Source organism: Myxine glutinosa, chromosome 6 (assembly GCF_964187855.1).
Source record: "Myxine glutinosa chromosome 6, kmMyxGlut1.1, whole genome shotgun sequence".
Taxonomy (NCBI): Eukaryota; Metazoa; Chordata; class Myxini; order Myxiniformes; family Myxinidae; genus Myxine; species Myxine glutinosa.
Genome location: NC_136266.1, coordinates 77,285,824 through 77,298,113, shown reverse-complemented (window position 1 = coordinate 77,298,113; position 12,290 = coordinate 77,285,824). Strand labels below are relative to the sequence as shown.

Sequence of the window (12,290 nt, the reverse complement as noted above, 5' to 3'; positions counted from 1 at the left end):
TTGTTGCGGATCTCAAACGTCGGCCTTCCCCTTACGAAGGGGGGATGAATCCCCTTGTCTTTTATCTAGCCGACGCGATCCGGGGCTATCACGTTCCTTCTGGTCAGCGCTGAATATGGTGGTAGGTCGAATTCGTCCCATTATCTAATTACCAGCGCCTCCCAGGAAGCAAGGAAATAACCCCGCCCGAACCACGGTTTTAGTGGACACGCCGAGCGAGAGCGAGCCGCGATTCGGGCCCTTAACAGGTACTAAACCCGATTTGAGCGGTTGTGATCGTGCCACGCTTACCCAATTGAGAAATCACTAGAACGGTCGAATTAAGAGGAAACAGGAATAACAAGGAATTTATTACACTTTGTACAATGGAGAGGAAGAAGCAATGTACAGTGAAGAAGAAGAAGCAGATACACAGAGCAGTCTTATACGGTCTTAACCTATCCCTGGACACAGGTCCGTTCACCCTCATACTCAGACTCACACGGGGGTTGTAGATGGTCGGCTTGAGGGTCCAAAGATGGCGTCCACAGCTCGCTCCGGTCCCCGACTCGTACCACGAAGAAGATGGTAGACGGCAGGCAAGCTCCGCGTGTCGTTGGCGTGGATCGGACAATTATATCGGGGGGCTGGGGGGATCGGTAGGCTGGGCTAGAGGTTACTTCGTGGCTGACGGCCACGTACGTAATAGAAATTCCGGCGCTTTATATGCGCTCCCAGCAAGCCCAAAGCCAAATCCTCGACGAGTTCTTGCAATCAAAGTCCCCCCCAGCGAGTCCTTCCACCAATGCCAAACGTGACAATCCTTTCACAAAGCGCATATACTCTCCAGTCCTGGACAGTCCTTTTCCACGAGAGTCCTCTGCAATGAGTGCCGCTGCGTCAGTCCTCTTCATGCGAGCGAGCTCAGTCCTCATAAACCGCATCAGTCCTTATCACGTGAGTCCTTCAGAGGGCTTTGCGCGTGCGTTTATATAGCGCCGCCCAGCGAACCCTCTCGAATGTGCCAGACACGTTCTCACCACGCCCCTTAAGCCATGCCCACTGAGCCCTGGTTGGTTTGTTGGCTCTTACCAGCTCCGACCTTGATGTCTGCTTGACGTGGCCACTGGCCACACCCCCGACCTCGTGCTCCGCCCCTTTTCCAGGCCTTACCTTGTGGCATTTGGCTGGTTTGAGCATCCTAATGCGAGGGGCAATGGGGCGCAGACTGGATGGGCGCAATGGGGAATGGGGTGCAGACTGGATGGTGCGCAATGAGGTCGATTGGAGGGTGGGCTGCAAAATGAACGGGGCCTACTCTTATTTATTTCTTTTACACAATGCAGGTATCGCTATTGGAAATGGCCTTATCTCACATATATTACGAAATAACTAACGTTCTAAGGTGACTTACGTGTTGCATGTGGACTAACTATGGGGGCAAAACCTTTAACATTTATTAATCAAATATGTACACTTCTCAGAACCACAATATATATACAGTGGAACCTTGACTTACGAGTTTAATCCGTTCCGTGACCGAGCTCGTAAGTCAAATTGCTCGTATCTCAAATCAAATTTCCCCATTGAAATGCATTGAAATGCTATTAATCCGTTCCAGCCCGCCAAAAACCACACCAATTTTTTTTTAAATATTCAGTATATATAAAAATATCTCGCGCTTTATATTTCACCTGTATGCAGCATACAAGTTGGCAGGATGGCCTGGACTGGAGGTACGCACACTTGACTCTAAAGTCTAAACTGTCCAGCCTGGGTTTGAATCCCGACCCAGCTATAACCTGTCATGGGTGAATCACAGGCAGGGTGATTCATCAATGGGTGTACCGCTAAACTGGGCGCCCCGTTTGCGTCCCATTAGTTGTTGGATGTTAAGGATCTCACCGTGTTTTCCACAAAGAGAAGGCGAGCTATCGCCGGCACTCTGAACAAGTTGACGGCAGAGATACTGTACTTGCACGGCATGATAACCACGTGTCGCACGATCTCTTGTCATGGTCCACAAGATTATCACAGAGAGGTGCAGCTTCCAGCGTTTCGAGATCTGATCCAGGCCTATCCAACGAGACCGGTCCCAGCGTTCTAGGCCCGGTGGTTGTCTCAGACGGACCCGACAACGGCAGTGTTCGTTTTAACTCGATTCGATTCGAGCGCCGACGTGCCGGCGAACAAAACCGGTCATATCTTTTGAACGCGTGGCTCGATTTTTACAAAATAAACTTTTTCTTGAAGGTCTGAACCGTGCGCTCAAAACGATACCGAGTTTGACCCTGAGAGAGCCGTTTTGCGCCGGCAAAGGCGCCTTGTGTGACGTGAGGACCACGTCGTGCTGCATAGATTATCATAAATTATCATATCATTATCGGCGGCGTTATATATCATTAGCGCTATACGACAGAGATACTGTACGTGCACGGCAAGATAACCACGTGACCGGAGCCCACCTGGCGGCGTAAACTCAAAATAACCGAAATGCGAAATCTAAAATGCAGCGCTATACTACGACAGAGATACTGTACGTGCACGGCAAGATAACCACGTGACCGGGTGGCGAAAGCTCGTAACTCGGATCTCGGCTCGCATCTCAAAGCAATAAACTGCCAGAGTGACGGCTCGTATCTCGAAAAACTCGTAAGTTGGGGCACTCGTAAGTCGAGGTTCCACTGTATATATATATATATATATATATATATATATATATATATATATATATATATATATAAAAAACACGTTATCTTAAAAACGCATGATACTGTATCTCAAAAAGTTGTGGACGTTTTATAATGCGTTTGTTGATCGGTATCGTAATTTTTTTGTATTTAGATCGTTGTTGTAAAGATCCGTCGCAAAGATATCAAAACCTTCAGTTAGTGACAGGCCCCAGGCCTTTTCTTCGAGTACCGCATCTCAATTTTCCTGAAATTTCCTGTGGAGAAAGTATGTTGATTGTTGGATATCATCAACTTCTCCAGAAAGTATAGGTAGCTGGCAGCTCCCTCAATCGCTTCTGAAAATAAAAAAAGAATAGCACGGGTTACGTACATGAAGCAAAAACATGCGATGGGTTATAATTGAAAACACGTCACTGCACAAGAAATCATGGGGACAGGAATACTGCACTGCAAAGGGTGGGAATTTGTAATACCCTCTCCCACCTGGAGGTGGCGCTACATGATACACATTTACATAGAGAATTGGCGTCCACCTCGCCTTCCCCACAAGACCACAGGGAAATATTAAAACACCCCTCATGAGGTCATGCTAATTGGGGTCATGCTGATCCTAAGTAGCAAGTCTAGATGTAATGGGGCCAGGACTCTAGGAGGAGTAGCATGACAAACACACAAACAAAAACACCAGTCTGTGAATTCTAGAAAGGATGATAACAAAATGCTGTACTCGATGACAATAATCTTCCCAGTAATGCATGTTCAGGTGAAATTTAAAAAAAATCCCCCAAATATCACTTTTTTATTTGCATAGTTTTTTAATTACAATTATGACAAGATCATCCCCAAAATGCATATTTTTACATCAATTAATCAATCAAATCATCAATCAATTTTTCAAAATTTTATAGGGGAGCATGATGTAAAGATGAACTGATTAGCTTTTGGGGTCAAGAGGTCAAAAATCAGAGGTCATGTTAAGTATAAATTCTGTTACTGTTCTAACTTGTGAACCTGTGATGGAATTTTGACCAAACTTGGTGTTTCAATCATAATATATATTTTGACCAAAATATGTATTATGATGAAAAGATGAACCGATTAGGTTTCTGCATCAAAGGTCAAACATCATGTCAGGTAATAAATTGTTAGTTGAGAACAGCTGAAGGAATTTAAATCAAACTTGGAATAAGTATGTACAATTATGTAATGTGGGCGGAGGCACATCGGTCGACGTCACGATGTCGAAGAGTGGCGTTGTAGTTGTTTGTATGATATTGTGTTGACTTTCTCCACATTGTTCACCTGAGTAATGCCCCCTCTCTAGGTGACACTGTGCCCGTAGAGGATCAATTTGATCCCAAGGATCGCCACAGCCTGGAGGTTCCGAGCGATGGTCCAAACACTAGCTTAGTGTCTGCACCGTCTATGGGATCTCTAAGTAGCATCTTGGATCCTGTGCCAAGCCTTTCTGGAGAAGAGCGACAGAATTATGAGGAAATGTTGACAAAGCTCTACAAGCAGCTTGATGATAAGGTACTCATCGTGTGGCTTTGATGTTTACACTGAGCGTGACCACCTATTTGGATATGGCCTTGGATTTAACATGATATAAACCGTAATTGAGCAGTTTGCTCTTTTGGGCAATGTTTTATCCTGCATCTGAATCACCTGTTCATGAATGACTTTGCACTTGCTCTCAATTCTCTGCCAGGATGATGAAATTAATCAGCAGAGCCAGCTTGGTGAGAAACTCAAACAGCAACTCCTGGACCAGGAGGAGGTATGTGTTGTTTACAGGACTTGGAGTAAAATGGGTTTCGGTGAGGTTGGGAAGAAGCTTTGAGAACATGGCGGCACATGAACTGTTGGATTTCTTCAGCCAAATAGACTTCCATCTCCCCTGTAACCTTCCCTAGCTTTTGGTTTCATCACAGCGAGACAATGGGTTCTCCCAAGAGGAGTTAGTTCGTCTGCAGGTTGAGAATGAAGCTGCTAAAGAAGAGGTGAAAGAAGTTTTGCAGGCCTTGGAGGAGTTGGCAGTGAATTATGACCAGAAGTTGCAAGAGGCTGAAGATCGTGGGAAGCAGAATGGATTACTCTGTGAGGAGCTGCAAGAGAAAGAAGTGAGAGAGAGAGAGAGAGAGAGAGACCATTTTGTGTTTAAATAATAAAAACAATGAAGGAGTGAGGCTATTAGTGTTTGCTTGCACGTTATTTTTTTCATTACTCTTTCTTTCTCAGTTTAACTCGTGGAATACAATTTTTGTCTTTAATAGCTTGCTCTCTCATCTCTTTTTTTTTCTTCTGCTATCTCTCCCTTGAGGCAGATTCGCCTAAAAACTCGTGAGTCTGAGGTGCAACGGCTGCAAGACGTACAAGGGATGAATCGTCGTCGATTGGTGGAGATGCTTTCATCTCTGCTTAAAGACTTGGGTGAAATAGGAACAACCATTGGTACAAACGACCTCAAGGTGATGGCACACAGTTTAAATGTGTAATTTAGCTATTTCTCTCCTGGTTGTAGTGTGCAGTGTCAGGCGTTTCATCATCGTGTGGTTTCCCAGTTACCCACGCTTCAATGACCCAGTTACCCATGCGCTGACCCACACTCTTCATTTCCCCAGCCGTTGGAGACAAGCGGAGTGCCTGAGGAGGAGTTCACGCTGACACGACTCTATGTGAGCAAGCTGAAGTCAGAGGTGAAGTCCCTGGTAAAACGGGGGAAACAGCTTGAGAGTCAGCATGTGGAGAATACCATTAAGATGGAGGAGAATGAGAAAGAACTTGCAAACAACAGCTTGCTACTCTCACAGGTGACATCTTTCATTGGACATTAACCTTGATTGTCACTGTGCATCTTGCAGTGCTCTCCCTCTCCCAGGAGCTCAGGACCTAAAGCTTCATCCACAACTCTGACAAGTTTATCTTTGCCCTTCCTTTTGTCACTTGTTACCTTGCACTGCCAAACCTCTATGGGACCCCAGCACGAGGCAAAGATCCGGTCAATGATAGAGACTGTTCAAGCAGCAGAGCAGAAGAGAAGGCAGCTAGAGGAGAGCAATGACACTGTACAGGAGGAACTTGCGAGGCTCAAGGCGCAAGGTAAGGTCGAATGAGTCCCGTGTGATGAAAGTGTTGCTTTCTGATGAATCAGAGGTGAGAAATCGCTGTTTCCTTTTTTTCTGTATACATAGTCAAGGCTCGTGGAAGAGCTAGAACACAGAACGGATCAGGACATAACATAACAAAATGAACAGCCGAAGGAGAAGGCGGAAATGCCAACAACAGGACTGAGGGAGAAAATAGACTGAAACGGCCAAACAAGTGTTGTGGGTAACGATGAGGGGTATGGGAGAATGTAAAGGGTGGACAAGATGTATACAGGAGGAAATTTTTGGGAGCGGATTGGGTGGTTTAATGGGTGTAGAAAATATAGTTTTCATCGAGCAATGATGAGATGGTGATGAACAGCTGTCTTGCAGACCTGGAGGGAACAATGAGATTGAAGACAGTGTGGGAAATTGGTTCCACAGGTGGAAAAAAGAGGAACAAATGAGTGGTGTGGTGAAGTGGTTCTGGATTTTGGCAGTTTCACTAGTAAGGAGTTGCTGGTAGACTACGTGCATCCTGCCGATACCTGAGGAGGCCAAAGTATGGAGTGGGCAGAGGGTATTCGACTAGAAAGGGGGTGGAAGAAGACGGAGAGACCACCGACCTGTCGGTGATGGCGAAGTGATAGGCCTATAGAATCAGCTTCATTCCAATGATCTTTATGACCTTGGTGTCCATGGTGTCAAGCTGAGGAAGGTGTGGGGTAGGGGCACTAGCCCAGAGGGGAGAGTAGTATTCCATCAAGCTGCGGATGAAAGCCTTATCGTTGAATAGGAGTTCACCCAGTCGGCAACTGGCTTTGATGGCCATCTTTGAAATGTGGCTTGCCAACTTTGAGAGCTGAGAGTGAGGCCAAGAGTTTGAGTGACTGAACCTCTTCAAGATGGTTGTTGAGAAAGTCGATGGGAGGGTTGCGGTATGGTCCTTTCGGAGAGAGAGAGAGAGCGAGTGAGTGTGTGGGATTTCTCAGGATTGAAAGACATATTCCAAGTGTTTGAACAGTTTGTGATTTTAGGGTACACTTTGCTGACAAACACCCCAGTGCCTTTTCTTACTGCTTGTTGGTTCCAATCCTATTTTGCTAACCTCAAACCCCCACCTTCACAATTTGTTCTTTATCGCTGACTACTTCCCCACTCTTAACAATATCTTATCGTTTCTTAACATTCAACCCTTCACTCTCGTTCTGATGTACCATTCTAGACTGACACACTATCCCCTTGCCCCGATAATATCTCCAGAAAACGTGCACGAGATCTCGTTTAAGGACATGGAGAAGGAACAATTGGACAAGCTTGAGGATGCGAGTGCAATACAGGTGTGGATCCTCTTATACTTGCACGTGCTGTGAAAGAAGTGCTTGCATTGGATGGAATGAGCTTTTGGGTTTAAATTAATTTCTGCTCAGGATTGCCCTTCAAGGACGATATTTCCAAAAAAAAAAAAAATTTGTTTTCTTGCCATTGTCATCCAATGGGAGGGTGTGTCAGTCCTTGAAACCAATCGGGTGTAACTGACTCTCTCAGTGTCACAGGCATATTCCATTTGGTGGATTTATGGGGTTTTCTTCTGTTACTGCTAAAACAATATATTTTTAAAGTGTATTTCTATTTCCATACTTTTACAATCCCTTGCCGATTCCATTTTGATATTAACCAGTGCTGTTTCAGGCTGGGTAAAAAGTTGTTAACGTTTTAATGACAACACTTACTTGCGGCTTAAGTTGATTTTTGCATTTCATTTCCCTTTTCAGCATGTGGATGACAATGGTAGCCTGTAGGGCAATGCCGTTTGGAACAGTGTTTGTTTGTCCATATGTCCTCACAAACGTACACCAATCAGAGCTGAGGATCTGGTCGCATGACGGGGATGCGTTTAGTAACAGTTGCATATTTTACTAAAAGGAAATATAATAACCTGTGGAACGTTTTGGGGTCCCAGCAGGTGTCGTAAAGTAGGTAGGAGGTTTCAGAAATTCCTTAATACAATTATGATCTTGAAATGCGATCGACACCGACCTTGCTCCCGAATCCGGAAGTGAACAGATTATAATGGTTCGCTGGTTTGATAATATCTTGATACAATCGTGATTTAACATTATATCTTGATATATGAATACCGTAATATTAATTTGTGATTGGAATGATGAATGATGCTATTTGGAATGTAAATATTGAGAACGTGCTGTCAATGTCTGACGCTCGAATGAAGGTGGCACAGGAATGTGGAATTTATTGGTTTATCATTTGCCATTCACCGTTTTTTTTACCGTAGTCATTCACGAACTGGCTGTCCATGTCTGAATTCAAAAAAATTAATACTTATATTATTTACTAATTGTTATCCACACCCAGGTTATACTATCCTCTTCAAATGAAATGTCAAACAAGCTAGGCCACGCCGCTGTTAGACTTTCGGTCTTGTGTTTTTTAACCTTCCGTCTTCAATCCATACTGGTGTGTCTCATTCTCTTGTGGAAGAAAAGTCATTTAAACTCTCACTGTTAAAATTTTTAAATTTGCATTATGCAGTGAGATGAATTTCTGTTTACAGTGCATTCAGAAAGTATTCAGACCCCTTCACTTTTTTCACATTTTGTTATGTTGCAGCCTTATACTGAAATCGTTTAAATTCATTTTTCCCGAATCAATCTACACTCAATACCCCATAATGACAAAGAGAAAACAGGCTTTTAGAAAGTTTTAGAAATTTATTAAAAAGAAAAAACTGAAATATCACATTGACATAAGTATTCATACCCTTTGCTATGACACTTGAAATTTAGCTCAGGTGCCTCCAATTTCTCTTGATCATCTTTGAGATGTTTCTACACCTTGATTGGAGTCCACCTGTGATAAATTCAATTGATTGGACATGATTTGGAAAGGCACACACCTGTCTATATAAGGTCTCACAGCTGACAATGCATATCAGAGCAAAAACCAAGCCATGAGGTCCAAGGAACTGCCTGCAGAGCTCAGAGACAGGATTGTGTCGAGGCACAGATCTGGGGAAGCCTACAAAAAAATATTCTGCTGCATTGAAGGTTCCCTCTAAACGAAAATGGCCTCTAAACGGTGGTTTTATTGAAGGTTCCCAAGAGCACAGTGGCCTCCATAATTCTTAAATGGAAGAAGTTTGGAACAACCAGGACTCTTCCTAGAGCTGGCCGCCCGGCCAAACTGAGCAATCGGGGGAGCCAAGCAGTTCAATTTTGGTTTCACCAGACCACAGAATCTTGTTTCTCACAGTCTGAGAGTCCTTTAGGTGCTTTTTTGCAAACTCCAAGCTGGCTTTCATGTGTCTTTCACTGAGGAGAGGCTTCCGTCTGGCCACTCTGCCATGAAGACCAAATCGGTGGAGTGTTGCAGTGATGGTTGTCCTTCTGGAAGTTTCTCCCTTCTCCACATAGGATCACTGGAGCTCAGCCAGAGTGACCATCAGGTTCTTTGTCCCCTCTCTTACCAAGGCTCTTCTCCCCCGATTGCTCAGTTTGGCTGGGCGGCCAGCTCTAGGAAGAGTCCTGTTTGTTCTAAACTTCTTCCATTTAAGAATTATGGAGGCCACTGTGCTCTTGGGAACCTTCAATGCAGCAGAAATTTTTTGTAAGCTTCCCCAGATCTGTGCCTCGACACAATCCTGTCTCTGAGCTCTTCAGGCAGTTCCTTCGACCTCATGGCTTGGTCTTTGCTCTGATATGCATTGTCAGCTGTGAGACCTTATATAGACAGGTGTGTGCCTTTCCAAATCATGTCCAATCAATTGAATTTACCATAGGTGGACTCCAATCAAGGTGTAGAAACATCTCAAAGATGATCAAGAGAAATGGGAGGCACCTGAGCTAAATTTCAAGTGTGATAGCAAAGGGTCTGAATACGTATGCCATGTGATATTTCAGTTTTTTCTTTTTAATAAATTTGCAAAACTTTCTAAAATCCTGTTTTCTCTTTGTCATTATGGGGTATTGAGTGAAGTTTGATGAGGGAAAAAATGAATTTAAACGATTTCAGCATAAGGCTGCAACATAACAAATTGTGAAAAAAGTGAAGGGGTCTGAATACTTTCTGTATGTCACCACTGTATGTCACTGTATGTCACCACTCTATAAAAACAGCTGCCTTTCAAAAACAGTCGGCCATTGTGTACTGGTACCATGGTCGAATTATATATTCCTGTCATGATATATTGGTGAAAGTGTTGTGGTGAGGCAACGACGCTGTATTAGCAACCGAGCCACATCTTCCCCCAAAATGATGCAACCAGCAGTCGAGTGCTACATATGCATAAATGAATGAATTACTGAGAACAATGGACAGTGGTTTGTAGAGATTCTGCTCTCGGGTGAGCAAAATGGTTGACAAATAATCTGTACACGAAACAGATACTTTAAAAAAACCACCTTTAGAGGCCATTTTTCCCCGCAAAGCGGGGGTTGGCCTTTTTCGGGAACCGTGGTTGTTGTTGTTTTTCGGTCCCCTATTTGAAGCAATGTTTTACGGCCGGATGCCCTTCCTGACGCCAACCCTTTTTGCCGCCTTTAACGACAAACAGGGAATTACCGGTGAACTGGTACTCAATTAGCCGACCTCGGAAGGATGACAGGCTGAGTCAACCCCCCTGGCGTTAATTCAGCGATCGACCGGGATTCGAACCCAGGATCCTTGGATCCTAAGCCGGCACCCTAGCCGCTAGCCCAACACCAGGGAAACAGATACTTAGCCGAGAAAGAAAAACGAATCGTTCTTGCTGATCTACACGAGTCATGTCATTCGATCTCATGGGAGATTTTATCAATGCAAATGTTAATTTCAATACCCAGGATTTGCATTTATTACATTTTAAAATATTTAATTTTATCATCCAGCCAATGTACAGGAAACACCCTTTTGGTTGCACCATACAACTATGACCCTTGTGACTTGCAGAAAGCACTGCAGGATGAAATGCAACGCCATCGAGAATCACACCAGCAACAGCTCTCTCAACTCCGCAACGAGATCGATGAGAAGCAACGCACCATCGAGGACCTCAGAGAGTCAGTACCCGCCAAGCAAAACACCTCTACATACTCAAACCTGTGGTCAAGCTGTGGTCGTGCTCGGCACTTGGCACTTTGCTAATGCTAATGTGTTGCTTGTTACTTTGAGGAAATCCTTGTCATGTCCCAACTCTAGTTAATGATTTATTATTATGAATGCCTTTCATCTCGGACTTTTGTTTCCTTTTCACTTAACTTCTCTACTTATTTGGCTCCGTTTATTCTCCAACCCGTCTTATTATATGAGCAACATTAGTATTGACCTGTATTGTGATTTTCATATCAATCGTTTGCTTGAGTGTGTGCATACACACGTTTTAATGCCGTGTGTTACAGTGCACAGCAGAGGTTGTTGCTCGAGCAGGAGCAACTGCGAGCGGAGTTCAAGCGACTCAAGTGCGAGGAGCAAGAGAAGAGCAAACGGCTTCAGGACCTCACGTATGTGTGATAACATCACCGTCCTCCTGTTCCCCATCGCCAACAGTCGGTTTGTCGACCTACCCCTTTGTGACCGGTTCTTCCATGAGCCTCGACCTCTCTATGAAATATTACAAATAATGTTTTATAGGCTAATGAGTCAAAGTTATTGTACAGTCACGTGAAAAAGTAAGTACACCCCATGTAAAGTTTTGACTTTTTCAACATATTTCAACATACAGCTATTTGATCATCATTTCAAAAATATTGATAGATAAAGGTGATAGAATATAACAAATATCATGAAACATTTACATTTTGTAGTCCATTGTATAATTTAAATAAACATAAATGCAAATTTCGCATGTGGAAAAAGTAAGTACACCCTGACATTTATCACTGCTTCAAATACCTAAAATTTGAATCAGGTGCACCAGCTCAGGTGCAAATGATTAGAACATCGTTAGAGAGGATCTTGGTGGAACCTGTCTTATTTAAACCTCAGACATTTAGTTTGGTTTGCTCTTTGTTGTTGAAGTGTGCGGCGTCACCATGCCTACATCAAAAGAGCTCTCTGAGGCCTTCAGAAAGAAGGTTATAGATGCCTACGAGTCTGGGAAGGGATTTAAAAAGATCTCCAAACAATTTGAAATCAATCATTCGACTGTCCGGAAGATCATCTACAAGTGGAGACGATTCCAAACAACTGCCAACTTGTTCAGGCCACGCCGCCCCAGCAAGTTCAGCCCGAGAGCAGACCGCCAGATGCTGAAATAAGTTTCTCAGAACCCGAGAATGTCATCACGGGACCTAAAGGTAGCTCTTGCCACTGTTGATGTCAAAGTGCACGAGTCTACAATTAGAACGAGGCTGCACAAATTTAATCTGCATGGGAGGTGTGCCAGGAGGAAACCTTTGCTGTCCAGAAAGAACATCAGGGCAAGACTAAAGTTTGCCAATGAACACCGAGGCAAAGACCAGCACTTCTGGAACAATGTGCTCTGGACAGATGAGTCAAAGGTCGAGCTATTTGGCCACAATACCAGAAGACG

At 44.0% G+C, this 12,290-nt stretch overlaps 1 protein-coding gene across 1 annotated transcript in view; it reads left to right on the top strand.

The window, feature by feature from the left end:
• Nucleotides 1-12,290, top strand: part of LOC137413303 (kinesin heavy chain) — an 88,313-nt gene that overhangs the window by 50,226 nt on the left and 25,797 nt on the right. The window contains exons 12-20 of the mRNA XM_068098695.2: nucleotides 3,997-4,205; nucleotides 4,384-4,452; nucleotides 4,589-4,795; nucleotides 5,000-5,143; nucleotides 5,297-5,485; nucleotides 5,657-5,774; nucleotides 7,025-7,101; nucleotides 10,709-10,818; nucleotides 11,158-11,259. Of these exons, the coding sequence (XP_067954796.1) occupies nucleotides 3,997-4,205; nucleotides 4,384-4,452; nucleotides 4,589-4,795; nucleotides 5,000-5,143; nucleotides 5,297-5,485; nucleotides 5,657-5,774; nucleotides 7,025-7,101; nucleotides 10,709-10,818; nucleotides 11,158-11,259 (1,225 nt within the window). The remainder of the gene's footprint in view (nucleotides 1-3,996; nucleotides 4,206-4,383; nucleotides 4,453-4,588; nucleotides 4,796-4,999; nucleotides 5,144-5,296; nucleotides 5,486-5,656; nucleotides 5,775-7,024; nucleotides 7,102-10,708; nucleotides 10,819-11,157; nucleotides 11,260-12,290) is intronic.